This window comes from Staurois parvus, unplaced genomic scaffold (assembly GCF_062004578.1).
Source record: "Staurois parvus isolate SC_StPar_1 unplaced genomic scaffold, SC_StPar_1.0 ptg000116l, whole genome shotgun sequence".
Lineage (NCBI taxonomy): Eukaryota > Metazoa > Chordata > Amphibia > Anura > Ranidae > Staurois > Staurois parvus.
This window is the reverse complement of record NW_028317912.1, coordinates 3,921,942-3,943,318: the sequence shown is the minus strand read 5'-3', so window position 1 is coordinate 3,943,318 and position 21,377 is coordinate 3,921,942. Positions and strand designations below refer to the sequence as shown.

The following is a 21,377-nucleotide window of genomic DNA, read 5'->3' as shown; positions in this document are numbered from 1 at the left end:
GAGTTTTTTATTTTCTTGGTAGAGTGCATGTGATCAGCACATGGCCAATCAGCACTGTCCAGACAGAGAGCCAGGTGTCCTGCAGCCTCAAAAGGGGGAATGAAAACTCCTACGAAAAAAACTGTGCTGGACACTGATAGAAGTCACAAGACTGCTCTAACTGCTGATGAGAAAAGGTATTTAGCAGTATATAATTACTAAAATAATTGGATTTCCATGTTGTGTTTACTGTGGGAGACCAGATATAGTGAATGCAGGGCCCTGGGTTTAGTAACTTTTTTTTTACTAAACCCAGGACCCTGCATTCACTATATCTGGTCTCCACAGTACACACAACATGGAATGCAATTACTTTAGTAATTATATACTGCTAAATACCTTCTATCATCAGCAGTTAAATCAGGCTTGTGACTTCTATTAGTGTCCAGTTGAGCACTGGTAAAAGCTTATAAGAGGCGTTTTCATTCTCCACTAATTGTCCTATGAGGCTGCATAACCCCTGATCCTCTCTGGATAGCACTGATTGGCCCTGTGCTGACCACATGCACTCTCCCACGAAAAAACCCAACAATACACACCAAACTGAACATGTGCAGCTTGCCCCCAAGGCTCTGTTCTATCAGCAGATGGATTGAGGACAGTAGAAGGGGTGCAACAGAGAAAACAGGATCAAACATCCTTTTTACACAATGCAGAGTATTAACCCCTTAGGTTCCACAGTGAGTATAACAAGCATGCTTTACTGCATATACAGACTGATTTTATTAATAACACAGCACAAACAAAACTTTACACTGAAAGAAAAAAAAATAATATAAAGAAAAAAATGATTCTAAAAGGTGATAAAAGTCCACGGTCCCAAACAAACTGGTGCTATGAAAACACCCTGGAGGAGGGGCAAAACGCATCGACGTAATTTCCGATAACTGACCGATCTTCTTGGAATCACGCCCGGTGAGTGGAGCACACGCTGTGAGCTGCATTCCAGAGCCATTGTAGCCCATACAGGAGTGCATAGATGTGGGGAATCACGGAGTATTGTTAAACCTAAAGGCTTTTAAATTGCGTGTAACGTGAGTGCAATATGTACTTTGATATTTAATAAAGAAGTTGTTCCGGTGTTACACTATGTGTGTTCCCCTTGTTTCTTATATCTTTCCTGCCCACATGAGGATTATGTCTAAGTACTGAGAATATTGGATAAGGGTTATGCCGTTTTGAGTCCTGGTTTTGCCCAAGAACACACTTCACCAGTTTAAGCTTGGTTGACTCTTAAGCCCTAATAGTTAGGAGTCCATCATATCTGGTGAGTGTGGAGTGTATTGAGAGGTGGTCGCGGAGCACTGCAGGGTGATATCATTTACCTTTTGGAATCATTTTTTTCCTTTTATATTATTTTTTTCTTTCAATGTAAAGTTCTGTTTGCTCTGTGTTATTGATTATTTACATGTTAAGGTTTTCACTCTAGGTGCAGCAGCATTTTTCATATTTTCTACTTTAAGTATATGAATTTTCACAGTAGCACGGGTATTTGACCTTCTTTTGAATTTAGACTGATTTTATTGTTTTGGGTTTAGGAACACTTTAAAACAAGAAAACTCTTCTGCAATAATTACCTTTTGTCCAGAGTCTGAGTTAAATTTTCACCATCAAAACATAATTTAACTCACTTCCAGTGAGCCCAGGCATGTAGTTCACTTAAGTCTCAAGATGTGGGAGCACTGGCAAGTGTTTTTCATGTAACAATTGAGTTCAATGCAGAACAATTGAGTTCTGCATTGAATTCAAGCAGCAATTGTTAGATATTTAGCAGTAGAAATCAGGGGTCATCTACCCCTTGAGGCTGTTTCTCTGCATACATTTAAGAGCACTTGATATCATTCTGTATCTGAACCCTACTTACAGAATGAATTAACTATTGCAATTTTAAAATTCTTTTCTTGTTAATCACACTTGTTAATTTCAGCCATATTCCACAGTCATTAGCAGCCTATTTTTTGTTCTGTTGATTGCTCTTCTCTTAGCACAGACAGTGCACCCTATCTTCCTTGCACCATTATTTACAATTTGTCTTAAAGTATAACTAAGGGCAAACATTTTTTTTTTTTTTTCATTTTGGATAGAACGGAGATGGATTAGAACGCCTGTCAGTTTTTATTTCTGTCTGTGCCCCTCTCTTTTTGTCCTGTTTACCATTATCATTGAAAGTGAAAGTAAAAGTAAAGTAATAGAAGAGAAATTTTCCAATGGGGACACTAGTTCTGGTGACCTGGTGGTCCCCAAAGAATTCCCTTCATTTGCAGGGATTTCCTTTCACTTCCTGTTTGGCTATGGGACAGGAAGATGGGAAATCTCCGCAATGGGACACAGATGGCGAAAAAAAAATGTGACAGGGGTTATAACCCTCCCTTGCTCTATCCAAAATGAAAAGAAAACGTTTTGCCTATAGTTCTACTTTAAGCGTAAAGTGTCCCACAGTAACTGGTCAAATTTAGATCTGAGCTGGAAAATTGCAGCAAACAAAAGTTTCCATTTCACAGTGTTGGGGGTGTGCCTAGTCTATACTACCAGAAATTTCTGAGCCTTCAGCAGCCAGTAAGGTGAGATTTTCTGCTGTTTCAGATATGTTTTGATAGCTGCTTTAACTGTCAGTTTATCTAGTTTATTGTATCAAGACATGCTTTAAGAGATAAGTGAAATGGGTTTTGCAGCTGTCCCTATCTGGTAAGGTGTAAACTGATTTCTTTGGAAAGTAATACAACTGTGTGAGATGATGCTATGTCGGTGTTCTCTTTTTCTATTCCCTTTATTTATCCTTCCAGAAATCAAGTAACAATGTCAGAATTGGCATGATCAATAATCCCAGCATAGATCCCTCTTCCAAGACCACCCGTATTGGCAGAGCCATCTGGACAGCTCTACAAACCCAAAACTCTAACCACGCCAAGAACTTTATCACCAAAATAATCAAGGAAGAAAATGCCCGAGCACTGGAGGCTGGCCAGGACATTACTGAATTTGCTGTTGGGGTATGCGTGAAAGTGCCATGCAGCTAAATTGCATTTGAGTAATATGTTTATCGCACTAATATTGAGCTTAATAATGTAACTTAAGTGCTATTTGAGTCTCAGAATTACCCCTTATATGTAGAAAAAACAGTATATATATTGCTTGAATGTTGTAGTTTTTAGGTCCGTTATATGATACAGTAGCTTCATAGTTGACCGTGAAGAAAATTAGCAAACCTTGGCTACTGTCATAACAAATACTCTGGATGCAGTGCTCTGGTAGGTTTGGTGCTTGAACTGTGAAAAGAATAATCAAAGATTTTCGACAGTATCTTTAGACTGCCTTTATCATTAGAAGCACTTGAATTGGACATAAAGCTGGTGAAAATCACACTATGCATTACCAGCCTTGTCCCTTCCATACTTTACTAACTCTGCTCCTGTTTTCAGTGTTTCTTCCCAATTTTTCTTATTGCTTTTACCATAAGGGGCTATACACACAGGTCTTAAAAAAAGCCTCGTTTACAGGCATTTGACTCTGTAAAACACCTCTATATTAGCCTATGTGTCCATGCACACTTAGGTGTTTACAGGTGTATTGGAAGAAAAATGTTTACAGACTGAAAAAAACCCATCATGAGAGGAGTTTTGGGCAGAAAAACAGATTAACCCGATAAATACAATAGAATGCAAGATGCATTTAGAGATTAAGCGTTCATTCCCTTGGCCAGAAATATTATTCTTGCCAACATAATCCATAAACAAACAAACACTAAATATAAGGGTGTGTGTAATATGTGGTATTAGGCACGTTTTAAATCTTTTTCCTGGCTTTTAAAGAAAAAATTCAAACACCTTAGGTTTATGAGCCCTAATAGAAAATAAACAGAAAAATATTATAATTCAGGAAGCATGTGAACCCCTCATCACGTATAAACAAAATGGCAACTGTGCAACTCCAGGAACCAAAACATCTGAAAAAAAGAGAGAAAATTATTTGCTAGGTGGTCTGACATTTTAATAACAGAGGTGGACACTGTGAGGATTGTAATGGTGGTGTTCAACAGCGCATAGTTTGCAGCACATAGACATTGTTAAAATTACCTTATAGGCTTTTAATTTATGTGATATACACTAGCAATACTTTTTCTATTTTTCTACTCTTCAGGGAATGGATGTCAGCTTGTTCCAGGAAGCCTATGACTCTGCTAAAGTTGATTTTATACTATCCCATGCTGCATACTGTCGGGATGTCCTGAAGCTAAAGAAAGGAGAACGGGCTATTATTGCCAATGGGAGAGTAAGTATATATAAAGGACAAGCGTTGCAAGGACTTTGTAGAGCCCTGTTACCATAACCGTTATGGAACAATTTTTTTAGTTCCTGTGTAAGCAACCCCCTGTCTTTTTGGTGCAGGTGATTGGACCCCTTAAGGAAGAAGAAATTTTTAACCAAGATGACTTTCATCTCATGGAGAACCTGGTTTTGAAGACCTCTGCACAAAAGATCAAATCCCACATTCTGAAGCTAGGAGTGGAGGAAGATCAGTAAGCTTCTGTTTATTGACCTATACCTCTGTCTTTGCCTTAATAGCATTCCCTCAAAAATCTTCTGTAGAATTCTTTCTCCTTTTGTTATCGCATATCTAAGCCAACTCAGACACTGCCTTCTCATTACCTGCCAAAGCTGGTTATTGGTCCTCCATCTCCATTCTCCATTAATTAGCATCCTCTTGGAATCCCATCCAAAATCCCCTTTTAAACCATCTTTCCCCACCAATTAATTTGTCTGCTTAGCTTTGTTATTATCCAAGTCTATGCTGCATATTTCTGTGTGAGTATGAAAAAAGTTTTATAAATTCAAATTTTTATTTCTGTGACTGAATACTTGTGTACATCACGTCATGCTTACATGTTCATTAGCATTAACCCTTGACTTGTCTTTTCCTTGCAGTGCCAGTGATCTGGTTATGAGGGTGGATTCTCTTTTATCCTCTCAACCAAAAGGTGAAGGGAGAGTTGATTACCTGCTAAATGAAGATCAGTACAGGTGAGGTTCTGTTGATCAGTATGGTTTCAGATAGAGCCACATCACTTAGCAATTGGAGTAATCATATGCATTATTATGTTATGTTTTTAATTTTCATTTGTCATATAACTTTCCAATAAGCTTGAATTTTTAGAAGCAAAAAAAAAAACAGTGTTACATAATTTTGTGTGCTTTGGCATATAACAAGTATTGACAGGACATAACATATAAAACCAATATGATTAAAAATAGAAAATTGGTAAGGGGTGGGACTGGATAGAGGAGGGAAATGGAGAGGGGTGAAAAATGTTTCTTTAGTGTATACATTGAAGCCAAGCTGAATGAACTTTATCCAAAGATTAGTGAGAGTAGTGGTCCATTGGGCAAACATGGGTAGTAAAGTATAATTTACGTACCAACTGTTTTAAGAATCTGATTCTCTAAGCATAATGATTATAATTATGACCCAGTAGATGCAGTAGGTCATGTGAGTGATGTATACAACTTCACACATTTTCTTCTTGAACTTGTTCATTGTAAACAGTATTTAGTAAGGGGGGAGGTGTTTTGATAGATTCAAGGTGTTCCAGAGAACAGATTTTTTTTTCTAATTAATAAAGGTAAAGGCAAGAAGGATCTGTTTTTAAAGTGTTTTCTTTTGATGGTTCAGTAAAGTAGACAGGTTTGGTTTCAATCACCAATCACTCTTATTTTTCAGATAGCTATTTAAACAGTGAGCTTATTATACTACAAAAAACATGCTCAGTCTGACAGGAGCCTTCAGTAACAATAATGAGCACAGTGACTTATCCCCACACTGGAAGCATCTTCTGCTGCGGTGGTTCTGGTTAGACATTAAGTCTTGCTTTGTACTCCACAGCATGATGAGGGAAACCAGGAATGGTACATGTTACACTTTGAGGAACACTATACCATAGTATCAATAATACCAAGAAAAAACTTTGGGTGTCGCTCCAGGTTTTAATCCAAATCCGGTGGCTCACACTGAGGGTGCTGGCTTGGGAAGTATCTGCACTACTGTGTTAACAGTATTCCATGCTCTTGCTATTGCATGTTCTTGTAGTAAAGTCCTGCATTTCACGTTTACTTTTCAGTGCCATTAAGATGAGACCTAAAGAAGGCATGATGTACTTTGAGGTTGTAGCCATTGTGGATCCTGTGACAAAAGCTGCACAGAGACTTTCTCCTTTGTTGTTGGTATGTCCTCATTGGTTAGCCGTTTTGATCATCTTTGGTTACACTACAAAGTCCAGTCCTCTGGCAATGTTCTAAATCCTGGTGTTCCATATTTCAGGTTTTGAATCAAATTATAAATATGAACTTGCGTGTTTTTATGAACTGCCAGTCCAGATTATCCGAAATGCCTCTGAAAAGGTAAGAAAACATGTTTAAAGGGGATATTAAATCATAGCGTATAGAGTTTTCAGATGCTTACTCGTGTAATGGCTATGTGTACACTTTTACACACGGTAACAGTACAGAGACCATGAAAAATAGCCACATCTCCAAGAAATGAGCATTTGCACAGAGGAGCAAAAACAGAAACAAGGAATTAGTGTATGTATGCGAGAACACTTCAAGGGTCCGGATAAAAGAAAGTCTCTGTACCCCGTGTTGCGTTTTGCATGATGAATGTCATGAAGAAAGAGGTGTAAAAAGAACAGAACCAACAGAGAAAGAAAGCAGAGAAAAGAAAGGAAAAAAAATACAGGGGGGCTGGGGTGGGGTTAAACACAGGGGGAGTCTATTCATGTCTTCCCCCTTCCCAGCTACTCAGGGTCAGCATTGCCAACTCCAGAGCCCTCTTGAAGGCAAACAAACCCAGCAGGGCCACATACGCCTCAAGAGTAGAGAAATTTATGCCAGTAGTACCATATTTGAGAAATTTTTCACATGAGCCTCTCTCGCTGGCGATCAGGTCTTCCATCTCATTGAGGTCTGTGACTTTTCGCAACCAGACAGAAATGGACGATGTTTGCGTCTGTTTCCAAAAAAGGGGAATGCAGCTCTTTGCTGCAGTGATCAATAAGGATAGAATGGAGCTTCTATAAGACTTACCAGGATAACTGTAGTGGTGCAGTAGGTCTCTTGGCAGCTCATGATCACTGAATTTTTGGGATATGTGGCACAATGCTGTCCAGAAGGCCTGTAAAGATTGTAGGACCAGAAGATGTGAAGTAGAGACCCTGTCTCCTCTCCGCAACGCCAACAGGTTCTGGGACATTGGGGGAACATCCTATGTATTCTGGCAGGCGTGAAGTACCAGCGCATCAACAGCTTAAAGCTGGCTTCCTGGTATCTGGAACAGACAGAAGTTTTGTTCATGAACAGTAGGATCATCTCCACTTATTTAGCTGTAATGGTTAAACCTAAATCTTGCTCCCATTTGGAAATGTAGGGCAGTCTGTATGATGGAGATGGTTAGACTAACAGGCGATAGGTCTGCGAAACCGCGTGGCGGATGGGAGAGTCTTCTGAGCATAGAATTTCAAATGTGGTAAGACTGCGGTCGCAGCTGAAGACATGGAGCAGAGAAAGTGAGACAGCTGAATTTTTTGCCAGAAAGACAGACCTTCAAGGGAAGGATCCTCCATAATTCACTGCCTTGTGATCCATCTTCTGACCGAGAGGAATTGGTGGGCCTTAAAAAAGGATGTTTAATTTTAGAGCTTGAAATCTCGGATCCTGTAGCCAGGGGCTGAAAGCGGGATTCCCCACTATACAGGTCAATGAGGAGTGGACTGGGGATATAGAAGAAGTCCTGAATACTTAGGAGCAGGTGTGCCAGATCTCCCCCACAGTGGGATGAGCAAGGAGTAGATAAATCCTTATGGCACCATGGTAAAGAGCTCAATGGTACCCACGTCAGGGCTTGTTCCACTTGTACCCATTGCTTAAGGGTGCCGTGACAGCACCAATCCAGCATGATAAAAGGTAATATCAGGTAGAGACACCCCCCCCCCCCCCCCATAATTTCGTCAGTCCGGTTAGCCGCCTGAAGGAAAGAGCTAGCAGCTATGTGTACACTTAGTATCTTTGCTAAATTACTCCAGCAAGATCATTTACAGGCTAGTTACATAGAAGCTGGCTATAGACAGCCTTCAATTGCAGGCATAGCTTGCGCTTCTCTAGTCATCTAGGGATCAGATACACTTATGGCACAATGAGATTTTTCATCTTGTTGGTCCCAATACCTCACTCTGAGAAGTACTGCAGGTATGTTGCCAATGTTTTCAGGCAAGTATCACAGTGGGCTCCAGTGCACATTTGCATTCATAGGTCTCAGGGAAATATCTGCCTGTTTATGACCAACAAAACAATGTATGGGGTTATGTAAATCAGTCTGATCTGAGCATAACATAACATAAGGTACAATCAGTAAGCAGCACTATTAGGCATGAAGCTCAAATATTACTCCTTCCAAGGCGATGCAATATTTAACTAAAAATAGAAAAAGTACATTTACATATATTTGTATAGTAAAGCTGATCATGTTAATTCATTGACTATTTGTGCTCTAAAAAATTGTCTGTTGTCTTTGACTTGTTTTCATTCAGTAAAGAACAACAATATATTATTTTTCCATAGAGATGTATTAGCTGTATTGTGGGGGGGAGAGTTCTTCTTGCCTCCACATAAAATTCTTCTTTTACCTGTAAGTTTCCAGGGACTTTCTAGACTAGCTGGGAAATAAAATCTCATTGTGTCTTGGGTATACTGTTGGACCTTTTTCTAGTTGAGCAGCTTTCTACAGGGAGCTAGGCCTCCCAACTTAAAGTGGGGTTAAACCCAAAAGCAAACATTTATTATATGGCAGCTTACCAATTTTTTGGTGTGATGGCTGCATTAGTTTTCTTTTTTAGGCTTTCTTTCTCTTATTTTCACCTGGTGATCCTGCCAGTAAGTCTGTTGTTTTTCAAAATAACAAGCTGTACTGGAGATGTAGCTGTTACAGACATGAGACAAATCATTTACCACTGATAGGGGTACTTACAATGATACACTTTTATTCATGTAAAACCTTTATTCCAAAAGGAACAAAACTGTTTCTGTAACTGCTTATAAAGTGTTAGCTGGAGTTTGGCTTCAATTAGTTTTGAGTATTTAAATCTGCTAGTACATCTAAACTCTTCTACCCCTACACTGACAATACTGCATACAAAGGTTCCCCTGTGCTTATTCACCCAGAGTGTAGGAAGTCTAATACAGGTGGTATGTTGAAAGAGAAAACTAATGCAGCACATCTAATGATTGGTAAGCTCCAATATATTACATTTTTGGTTTTGAGTGTAATAACGCTTTAAAGCCCAACTCCAGACTAACTTTTTAATATAATGGTCTTCAAACAATATTGGAAAAAAAGCCCTCAGATGCTATCTCTGATAGTAATTCATTTCTGTCACAAGTTGTATTCAGTCTTCCATCATTCCTCTTCAACCCAGAAGACTGAGAACATACTGTGAGTGCAGGGAGTCATGGACATGTCCCCTGCAGGAGGCATCACCAGGATAACTTGCCCTCACAATGTTTTAATGCAGAGAGCAGCATTGATTTAAACACTTCATCGCTTCTCTCTGCATTATGGAGGGCTGCTCACTGCCAGGACTTAACATCACTAAACCATCTGGAAAAAAACAACAAAATTGAAGATAAAAATAACATAACATATGCACGAGGTTCTCTTGGGTAAGAAGGAGTCACAGCGAAGGGAGAGCCTGGAGCCCACATTGGGACTTTAAAATATTGACCTGAAAGGTTGCCAGTAGGCACTAGTTTGCATCTGTAGGTTTTGACAGCAGACTTCAGCGTGACTGGGGATTCCACCCTCTACTTGTACTGCCGAATTCAGATTTTTAGTAATGTCCAGCATCAGCATGTCTGTATTCCTGTGGGATGCAGTGTAATGGTTGCTAATGCTTGACTTTCTGAAATGTTGACATTTGCTTACAAACTCAGGAGGCTACCTGATGTTTCTAGAGCTCCATTTAGATTAAAACTGACATCTGCCCCCTCCCTTTCCCTCACTGCTGACTAGGGATCTGTACAAGGCTGGCAAAGTGGTTGGCTGCTCAGGCAGTGGTAGCCATTCAGCGCCTTTCCATCGCAGTTTTATGCTCAGAGCTACATGAAAGGGCATCAGTCCTGGTTAAAAATAGGTATTAAAACACTTCTATTATGAGCTTTTCTTAGCAGCAATGGTGAAGAAGGCAGTCATAATATAAAGCAGAGGAAAGGAAAAGAGGTAACTAGATGAGTGGAGAACCCACAAGTAAAGGGGGTCAGAATGGGGACAGACTGCAGCTTGTAAACGCTAATGATAAAAGGCATAATTTATTGAATGTAGTAAAACCAGCATATTAAAAACCAATGAAATACAAATGAAATAACCTCACCACCACCAAAGAAAAAAATGAAGAAAGGTGATAAAGTGAGACCTGAGACAAATAAAATACAAAGGGAAAGAATGAATGGAAAAGGCCAAACATAAAAAATGTGAATAATAAATGAAAATCAATAATATGCAGTTGATAAATAAATGCATGAAACACACATAAAAGAGCATAATAAGATCAAATGTCAATGGCCAATGGCTTTTCCATAGATGTACATATAAACAAGGGACTTCTGACGGTGACTCGGGATATGATGAAGCATGTAGCAGGTCACTAATAGAGGGTACAAGCAGTGTGGCTTGAAGTGAGGAAAGTGGAGGCGTGGGTCTCCTTCCAAGAAGATAATCATGTGACCTAGTGGGCGAAACACGTCAACGTCACTTCCTGGACACGCAGGCGCGTGTGCAGTCCCGTGGTGTGGCCTGCTCTGAGTCGCTGATGTCATATGCGCCCATCTTTGAGCGTCTCCCCCAGTAATGTGCGTGAATGCCACATTTATTAATGCACGATTGACCATCTAACTGGACACTTCCCTCCATATCTGAGCGGTTTCCGAGATAAGTGCGCGGATGCCACACTCTACTGCTCTACCTGCCCTGATGGATATGGTTTGATTTTTCCACCTTGTGGATACTTTTCATACTTGGGTTTGCCAATTGAAGGACTGATGCCTTATTATACTACAATGCAATCCAAGTTGGAGGACTTCTATCTGCCTATTATGTCACTTCACTGATTACAGTGTCTGTATATGTGCAGCTGAATGCATTGCTGTGGCCCATCTATCATTGCTGTGGCCCACCTATTACTGCAGACCTGATATAGGTCCTCTACTCAGTCATATCATCATTATATTTGACTTTGTCAATCAGCAAAACCTTCACATGCAACCCTACCACCTCCATTATCCACCACAGTGAGCGTTGTGAGGAGGTTGTACCACTGATTATCTCCTTGGAAGGAGACGCACGCCTCCACTTTACTCACTTCAAGCCACACTGCTTGTACCCTCTATTAGTGACCTGCTACATGCTTCATCATATCCCCTGAGTCACCGTCAGAGGTCCCTTGTTTATATGTACATTTATGGAAAAGCCATTGGCCATTGACATTTGATCTTATTATGCATGTTTATATGTGTTTCATGCGTTTATATATCATCTGCATATTATTGATTTTCATTTATTATTCACATTTTTTATGTTTGGCCTTTTCCATGCATTCTTTCCCTTTATATTTTATATGTCTCAGGTCTCACTTTATCACCTTGGTATGGGACTTTAAGCATGCCTAGCGATGTCCAGGATCACTTCGTCAGTTTTTCTTCATTTTTTTTCTTTGGTTGTGAGGTTATTTCATTTGTATTTCATTGGTTTTTGATATGCTGGTTTTACTACATTCAATAAATTATGCCTTTTATCATTAGCGTTTACAAGCTGCAGTCTGTCCCCAATCTGACCCCCTTTACTTGTGGGTTCTCCACCCATCTAGTTACCTCTTTTCCTTTCCCATACTATTAGGGTCTCGTGGACACCACATACAGAATTCTATGTGAGTCAGCATCGCTCAGTCATAGGTCATTTTTTTGTTACCATATTTATATATTTTGACCTAGCACTGTGGATATGCTGTTGCATTCCTATTTTTCATTCATAATATAAAGCAGACTTCAAGTTTTCTTTAAGTTTCTGATAGTACCTACCCTTACCAGGTGTAGCCTGCTCTCAACCTTAGATCAAAATTGGGTTTTATGGGGTATTTTTACGTTTTAGAACTTAACAGGTGTCCTTTCAGGCTGATTTGCTGAGATCACACATAAACATGCCATACAAAAAAAATAAATAACTATAAACTTGGACCACAGAAAAATATATATAAACTTAAGAAATTTAAATGCTGCTGTTCTAAAAATCAATCCAATTAAATTATAAACACTCCACAGCGCAAATAAATTATATATAAAAATTAAAATACTATAAATAAAAGTCCACAAAATTTTTTTTTAAAAAATATATGAATTTGTGCTCAATCCCAAAAAAAACATGTTCCAAAAGTTTCTTCAAACAAATGTCCTCACACCATCCGTTATTAATACTCTATCCTCACTCACCAGATAAAATGGACTCTTTGCTGGTATGGCAAAAGAGTCAAACAAGCTTATAGTGACTGGGCATGTCCTCCCAGATAACTCAATGTACTCAATATTCTCCAGAAACGACTCCCATGATTGGATGACAATAGACAACAAAACAATAACAATAAATAGTACAATACTGAAAAAAATCTTTAATTTTAAAAAAAGGCTGCCTTATGTGCACTCATGGAAATATGTCGACACGTTTCACCCTCCTCCAGGGTGTTATCCAAGCTTGGATAATGCCCCGGAGGAGGGTGAAACACGTTGACGTATTTCCTTTTCCGGTGGGTGCTTGGTGACGTCACTTCCGGTGAGTGGAATGCACGCTGGTTTGCGGCGTTCCAGAGTGATTTCCTGCTATTTGGAAGGGATTTCGATCTATCTTTGCCAGTCCACTTCTACAAATGGAAATAAGCCTTATAATATGAGCCTTTGTGCCTATTATGAAAGCCTGAGTAGATTTTTAAACGTGTGTAATGGAACCGGACCCCGACTGCACTAGGGTATTTCCATTAAACTCCCGCTTCCCTGTCCGAACACAGATCCACGGACACCACCGCTGACCATACAAGAGGAGACAGCACCAGACTTGAAGGAAACCAGGAAATAGACTGCTTTATTTTAACACAGACACAAGATATAAACATTCAAGAGAACAACCCACCTCCCTTCATAAGGACACAGGGCGGGGAAAACCTAGTAATAAGAAACACATCAGCAGACAGTCCCAACAGGGGGAAGGGCCGCCGGAAACACCCCCCACCAAGCACATACATCCCATAATAGTTTGCTCCCATGCAAGACACACAATAGAACAATGGGATGTACCACATGGCAGTACAATGAACAACCCCCACACCCCACCTATATATGTCTACGCAATTTCAGGACATTCCACCCTGTACCCCTAACAGGCACAGGGTGACTTACGCATAAGAGGGATATGGGGAGCTGAGACAGGGGTCTCCCCACCTCTCTAAAGTGAGCTGGGTTCCATGGGCCCCCCACCCAAAGTCACTCCCGTCACAATGTGAGTGCATATAAAGCAGCCTTTTTTTTAAATTAAAGATTTTTTACAGTATTGCACTATTTGTTGTTTTTGTTTTGTTTTCCATTGTCATCCAATCATGGGAGTCGTTTATGGAGGATATTGAGTACAGAGTTATCTGGGAGGACATGCCTAGTCACTATAAGCTTGTTTGGCTCTTTTGCCATACCGGCAAAGAGTCCACTCCATCCGGTGAGTGGGGTTAGAGCATTAATCACGGATGGTGTGAGCACATTTGTTTGAAGAACATTTTGGAGCACGTTTTTTTTTTTCTTTGGGAATTGAGCACAATTCATATATTTAAAAAAAAAAAATTTTGTGGACTTTTTTCTTTTGGACTTTTATTTATAGTATTTTAATTTTTATATATAATTTATTTGTGCTGTGGAGTGTTTATAATGCCATAGAAAAAAGCTCTTTATGGTTTTTTTTTGGAGGTTTATTAAGTCGGATAGAATACAGTATTACAGAATGATTAAAACAAATATTAGAATTATGGGCCCCCATAAGCCAATATGTGATCTCATCTAGCTGTGGTTTGTCTTGGCATTCTATATCTGATGGCATTAACCTGTAGAAGGGCATACGCAGTGTCAGCTTGAAACTGATAAAATGCACTGTGACTGTAACCAGTAAACCGTACATGAGAATATTGAAATCTTTGTGGATATAGGGAGTAATCAGTGAACAGCATTGTTTTTGAAGGCTGAAAACTCTTGCCATCATGCTTTCACAGATTAGTGCTGAAAGCTTAACATATGGATGAGGCACCTTTGCTCATTTCCAGCTGTTACTGCTATACTAAGCATTTCAGATAGATTGCTGAGAAAGAATAGAAATAATGTGAACAATGATGGAACAAAAGTTCAGCTTCTTTCTTTTATAGTGCATTTAAGTCTTGTGTAATAGTTAATTTCTGGTGTTGTTCACTCTATCCTATTTCTCATTATTACTAGCTCTTATTCCCATATGGACTATATATTATCTGCAGGTAAAGCTCTGTGTAGACCCTTGGTTCCCAACTTTTGCCAGAGGGTCATATAAGGCCCATTGTTAGCAGGCATTGGTCAGTGATTTCCCTTCCTAGGTGCTTAGGTAGGGCCAGTACAAAAATAAGCTTTGTTAGACTGGCTTCTGATAGGTAAACAATTTGTTTTATTTCTTTCGGGCTGTTTCACGTGAGTCCGTTCTCTTAAATATTTTTATATATTTTTCACTGATCTTTTATAAGGGATATTTCTGAGAGGAATATCAAATGTGGTGCCAGTAATATTTAAAGGGGCGGAGGGAGCACAAATATAAGCACTGGGTTGTAAAGCTGCTGTAATGGCAGTGATCTTTAGTCTGTATGCAAAAGGAACACAGCAGAGCACCAGGTCAGCATGAGCTAAACCAGTGGAACTTTATTCAAAGAGCACTTACATTTAAAACCTCCATGGTCAGCGTCCTGAGTCAGTACAATCTACAGAGCTCTCTCCAGGGTGGTGGAGCCAACAATAGGTGCAGGGCATAACGAGAGACCCGCTGGAGGTAGGAATTTGTGGCGTCACTCCCTGAACTCCCACTGGATGGCCAGGATTACTGACAGGTACCGTGTGTGAGAGGTAGGTGGGCCGCAACACGTTTCCGAGGCTCCACCTCCTTTTCAAAGCAGTCTCACGGAGAGCGGGTCTCTCGTTATGCCCTGTAGCTATTGCTGGCTCCACCACTCTGGAGAGAGCTGTCTCTGCACATTGAACTGACTCAGGACGCTGACCATGGAGTTTTAAATGTAAGTGCTCTTTGAATAAAGTTCCGCTGGTTTAATTCATGGTGACCTGGCTCCCTGCTGGGTTCCTTTTGCATGTCTTCTGAGGGCTTCCCCACATCCTTGGCGAGGAGTTGCCAGTGATTGTGTGTGCTTTAGCCCCTTCATTGTTCACACATTTCCTCAATCAAATACCTCCTGAAAGGACTGTTTATATTGATATATGGTGACTCCTGCTAGTTTGTTACATTGTATCTGTTGACATTTGTTACTTATTTGCTATCTTATGTGGATCCTTTATTTGTTCAGCATTCATATTATATTCCACAATCATTAGAGTGCTGGATATGCTTGTAATGTTTACAAGGTGTCCAGGGGCGGACTGACAACTCATGGGGCCCCTGGGCAATAGGGGATCATGGGGCCCCTGTGTCCTTGCCCACACTCACAAAAGCCTATAAAAAAGGTACCAGGGGCATTTCATGGGGCCCCCTACTGACCCCGGGCCCTCGGGCAGTGCCCGAGTGCTCCAATGGTCAGTCCGCCCCTGAAGGTGTCTTATCTTTAGTCTGTAAACTGTTACAGATCCCTCTCCTGCAGTATGTATAAAGTTTTCAAGTGCACCTTTAGCATGTCCATCTATGGTGGTAGATCTAAAATCTATGAAAGTTACAGTGCTTTGACAAAATATTCATACCCCTTGAAATTTTCCACATTTTGTCATGTTACAACAAAAAATGTAAATGTATTTTATTGGGATTGTATGTGATAGACCAACACAAAGTGGCATGTAATTTTGAAATGGAAGGAAAATGATAAATGTTTTTTTTACAAATATCTGAAAAGTGTGGCATGCATTTGTATACAGTCCCCTTTACTCTGATATCCCTAGCTAAAATCTAGTGGAACCAATTGCCTTCAGATGTCACCTAATCAGTAAATAGAGTCCACCTGTGTGTCATTTAATCTCCGTATAAATATAGCTGTTCTGTGAAGCCCTCCGAGGTTTGTTAGATAACATTAGTGAACAAACAGCATCAAGAAGGCCAAGGAACACACCAGACAGGTCAGGGATAAAATTGTGGAGAAGTTTAAAGCAGGCTTAGGTTATAAAAAAATATCCCAAGTTTTGAACATCTCACAGGGCACTGTTCAATCCATCATCTGAAAATGGAATGAATATGGCACAACTGCAAACCTACCAAGACATGGCCGTCCACCTAAACTGGCAGGCAAGGAGAGCATTAATCAGAGAAGTAGCCAAAAGGCCTATGTTAACTCTGGAGGAGCTGCAGAGATCCATAGTTCAGGTGGGAGAATCTGTCCACAGTACATCTATTAGTCATGCACTCCACAAATCTGGCCTTTATGGAAGAGCGGCAAGAAAAAAGCCATTGTTGAAAGAAAGCAATAAGAAGTCCTGTTTGCAAGAGTCAAGTGGGGGACACATTAAACATGTGGAAGAAGGAGCTCTGGTCATATAAGGCCAAAAATGAACTTTTTGGCCTAAAAGCAAAACGCCATGTGTGGTGGAAAACTAACACTGCACATCACCCTGAATACACCATCCCCACCGGCGTCTTCAGCAGGGATAGGGAAGCTGGTCAGAGTTGATGGGAAGATGGATGGAGCCAAATACAAGGAAATCTTAGAAGAAAACCTGTTCGACTCTGCAAAAGACTTGAGATTGGGGCGAAGTTTCACCTTCTAGCAGGACAATGACCCTAAACATACAGTCAGAACTGCAATGGAATGGTTTAGATCAAAGCATATTGATGTGTTAGAATAGCCCAGTCAAAGTCCAGACCTAAATCCAATTGAGAATCTGTAGAAAGACTTGAAAATTGCTGTTCACAGACACTCTCCATCCAATCTGACAGAGCTTGAGCTATTTTGCAAAGAACAATGGGCAAACATTTCACTCTCTAGATGTACAAAGATGGTAGAGACATCCCCAAAAAGACTTGCAGCTGTAATTGCAGTGAAAGGTCGTTCTACAAAGTATTGACTCGGGGGCTGAATTCAAAAGCGCACCACACTTTTCACAGATTTATTTGTCAAAAATCTTGAAAACCATTTATCATTTTCCTTCCAGTTCACAATTATGTGTCACTTTGTGTTGGTCTATCACATAAAATCCCAATAAAATAAATTTACATTTTTGGTTGTAACATGACATAATGTGGAAATTTTCAAGGGGTATGAATACTTTTTCAAGGCACTGTAGATGTAGCATTACGTACACTGCACACCATATACAGCACTTTAGTAATGTTAAGGTTCATACTTGAGGGGTCCACACTATGTTAAGTTAGTTGACTACTACTGGTGTAGATACTGTACTTCCTTCTGAAAACTTGCATGCGTTTCTGAGTCAAAAACTGCTTTCTCAGTTGATGGTGCTAAAGTTCTCAGAAATTGTTCCCATTTTTGCTTAATGTTGCCTATACTGGGCATATCATTTTAGATTTGACCATTTGTTGTGCTCCCGTGGGCAGATTTGACAGCTTATACATGTCCTCCCAAAGTGCATCAGTGTCCTCATTCTGATCACCAGTATCATTTAAGCCACTTCCTCTGAGCCCAGGTGGTCCTGCAGCCTCCCCAGCCTGTGACTGGACAGAGAAAGGAGAAGCAAAGCAGTGTTGAGCCTGTCTCTCTGTCACTCTCTGAGCATTCTTGTATGCATGTGAACCAGTTGACGTCTTGTACTGCATCTTCCTTCCAAACTCAACCCTGCTGTACAGAGACTGCGGGAGGCTGATACCGAATCAACTGCTTGTGTTTAGAAAATACATTTAAGGTGGTAGCAAAATCTAATGGGAAGTATTCTAAAAAATGTGGTCCTCTGCTTAGCCTGTATAAAATCCCATTGCCCTTGCCTTGTTGGCATTCCCTCCTCTCTTCTGGCAGCTGAACCTAGAGATGCTGGATCAATCTAGCAGATTTAAAAACAAAAAAGGTATTTACACTGATCTTTTTTATACAGTCTATGCAGCATAGGTAAACATACTTATTAGCCTCATCTTTCCCTTTAATGGTGTATTTATGATTACAGAGCTGCGTTAATTTGTATAATTTTATCTGCCTAGAGTTCAGCTTTAAAGGACAATGTGAGTTGTCACACACCAGTACCTAATTGGTAGGAGTGACTTTTAAAACTTTGAAATATCTTGCATTATCAGGGAAGGGGAGATTTAGGAAGATATGCAGGTCAGAGGTTACCAGTTAAGTTTCAAATGCTGGAAAAAGCCCATGATTAGTGTACAGTTTGATTTTTTCCACACATGTATGACAGAATAAGAGTCTCACTTTGGCATCCTTTAAAAATAACATGGCTCCAGCAGGAGTTACTTTTTTTTGGCAATGATGTGTCATAACCCATATCATCCAGATGTCACAACTTTACAGTCAGCAAGCAATACATTGTTTTCAGGATAGTTGTACTTTGCATTGTGGTCTATACCTTGCAAGTATCACACTTTGTGTGTTGACAATAATTTTTTCTCTCTTTGACTTTTCCAGTTTCTATCGTTATGTTTTGGAACCAGAGCTTGTGTTTACCCCAGACCACAAGTTATCTTCTGGCCCCATTGCAAAGTTCTTAGATATGCCACAGTCCCCACTTTTCACTCTGAGTCCGAGCACGCCTGACAGCTGGATGGTGGAGTCTGTGCGAACTCCTTACGACCTGGACAATATTTACTTACAAGAGGTAATGTGGCCTAGGTGACATGTATTCACGATACTTGATAATCACTTTCAGTGGCACTCAAGAAGCTCAAGTTGAACAACAAGTCCGTTAATTCACAGAGCAACGTGGGTTCTGGCTTCCCCGTCAGCTGAATCCAGACAGTGATGCGAGTATGTGGGAACTTGTGGATGCCACACACTGCTAGCTCAACAGGTGATGTAAATGGCCTCAGGCGCATCCTATGCTCCTCCTATGGGTGAGATGTGTTAGGGGCTTGGCATAGGAGGAAGCTGAGGCCGTTTCTATCACATAACACCTGCTGAGCTAGCGGTGTGTGGCATCCACACGTTCCCACATACTAGATGACATGTATGTTATTCTCTAAGAGAAATGACTTCTCAGTTTGTTAAACTTGGGCTTATTTTGTGAAAAGTGAAGGTGTTGAAGTGAAGGTGCCTGCAATGGTCAATAAAGGTTTTAGCGATTATCCTGCACTAGAAGCATAACAGTTGGAATCAGGTTTCTATGGTCAGGAATTCAGTGTCTCTTCAGTGGTTGATGTCTAGCAGTGGATGGTGAACCAGACCAGATCCTTGGAGTGGAATACTGGAGAAAGTTGGAGCCAAGATGGAGTGATGTACATGGCAACTGTGCACACACTGGCAACAACAGTGATAGGCATTGAATAGGGTCCAAATAGTTTGATATACCCTTGATATTCAAAGTGGCTTTACTTTATACATACATTACTTGTGCCAGTAGCTCTTAAGAAGACTGCTTTTATAGATATTGGTCCTGACCTCGGTATGACTACGCTGTGCACATCAGGTTATGTGCTCATTTTACAGTTTTGTAAGTAAGGTTATAAAAAAATTGTCAGGTTCAATCCAACGCTAATATGATAGTCGTATCCTGAAATAGGCAAAATAAACACCCCATAAGGTATCTGCTGTGTTATATTCACAGGTAGATAAAAATATATCCAACTTGACCCCATCAATGGCAGCCAGGTTAATTTAATTGGTCAGTCACTTCATTGATAAATGCTTTAGCTGGAAATGCCATTTGTAGGAGGAAAAGTGTCCAGTCCACATTCATATTCACATCGTTACCTTCATTGGCAAAAGATCCCAGTGTCTAATCACTCTAACAGTGAAAAATTAATTTCTATTCTGGTGATGAAATCCTTTCTATTCAAGTCTAAGTGGATGTTCTTTTGTCACTTGTTATGTTGTAAGGATGAAGATCTACTTAGATAGTTCTTTATATTGACTCCTAATGTAATTGAAAGGGTTGTGCTACTTTCAGTTCTAAAAGAAACTTAACAAATTCAGTTAATATTCTTTTTTCAGATTCTTCATAGGGGACACAGAAGACCTCTGGGGTGTTATCCCTGCCAATATGTGGTTGAATACTAAGCACAAAAGATGCTCCTTTCCTATGGGCTATACTTTTAAGTTAGAAAATAGATAGTTATTTGCTATTTATGTATGCATACAGTGGTGAACAGCTGCGCAGAATTGAATCTTTTAGGAAAAGCCTATCAACAGTTAGTCTGCACCAAGCACCAAGTCCATGAGTTAGTAATTCTGATTTCTACATAGAAATTTTTACAGCCGTTTCATCATCATTACATGAAAACTGTACATATAATCACCTGAATCCAATTTTAGTTCAAAAAGACTAAGTAGGTTTTATTCTGCATAGATAGCCAGCTGATAATGTACGCTGGGCCTCCCTTTTGGAATATGTAGCACACCACGGTCGCATACCTGCATTTTTTTTATCTTTGGAAGCATAACGTGTTTGATACGTTGTCCTTGTCATATTTCCATTATATCTTAGAGAGGTGGGGCTTAGGCCCCAACTTCTTTACATGGATTTCATCACTCTCTGCACACCCTCAGGCACATGTCAAGTATGCGGGGTATAAGTCTGACCAATTTGCTATCTCACGAGTGACAAGACAAGGTTGCCCCATCTCCATTTCTCTGCTCTAGCCATAGAGCCGTTAGTGAAGTTGATTTGTTCTAATCCTGACGTTCATAGTATCGAGCTGGCTGATTACCAATACAAACTATGTTAGTTGCAGATGATATCCTTTTTTTTTTTTTTTTCTCTTACTACCCCTCTAAGGATGACACCCAATTTGTTTCGCATGTTAGAGTGTGTCACATTGATATCGGGCTTTAAAGTGAATCAGCAAAATTCGCAAGCTCTGAATCTTACTCTCTCGACTCTGATTCTTTCTCAGTTACAATCTTCATTCTCTTTCAAATGGGCCACTCATACCCTCCCTTA

The 21,377-nt window shown here is 40.1% G+C and overlaps 1 protein-coding gene across 2 annotated transcripts in view; it reads left to right on the top strand.

The window, feature by feature from the left end:
* Positions 1-21,377, top strand: part of UGGT1 (UDP-glucose glycoprotein glucosyltransferase 1) — a 126,710-nt gene that overhangs the window by 67,780 nt on the left and 37,553 nt on the right. For both annotated transcript variants that reach the window (XM_089671963.1, XM_089671962.1), the window contains 7 exons: positions 2,823-3,029; positions 4,177-4,308; positions 4,425-4,555; positions 4,962-5,057; positions 6,152-6,254; positions 6,352-6,431; positions 18,908-19,097. In XM_089671963.1, the coding sequence (XP_089528089.1) occupies positions 2,823-3,029; positions 4,177-4,308; positions 4,425-4,555; positions 4,962-5,057; positions 6,152-6,254; positions 6,352-6,431; positions 18,908-19,097 (939 nt within the window). The remainder of the gene's footprint in view (positions 1-2,822; positions 3,030-4,176; positions 4,309-4,424; positions 4,556-4,961; positions 5,058-6,151; positions 6,255-6,351; positions 6,432-18,907; positions 19,098-21,377) is intronic.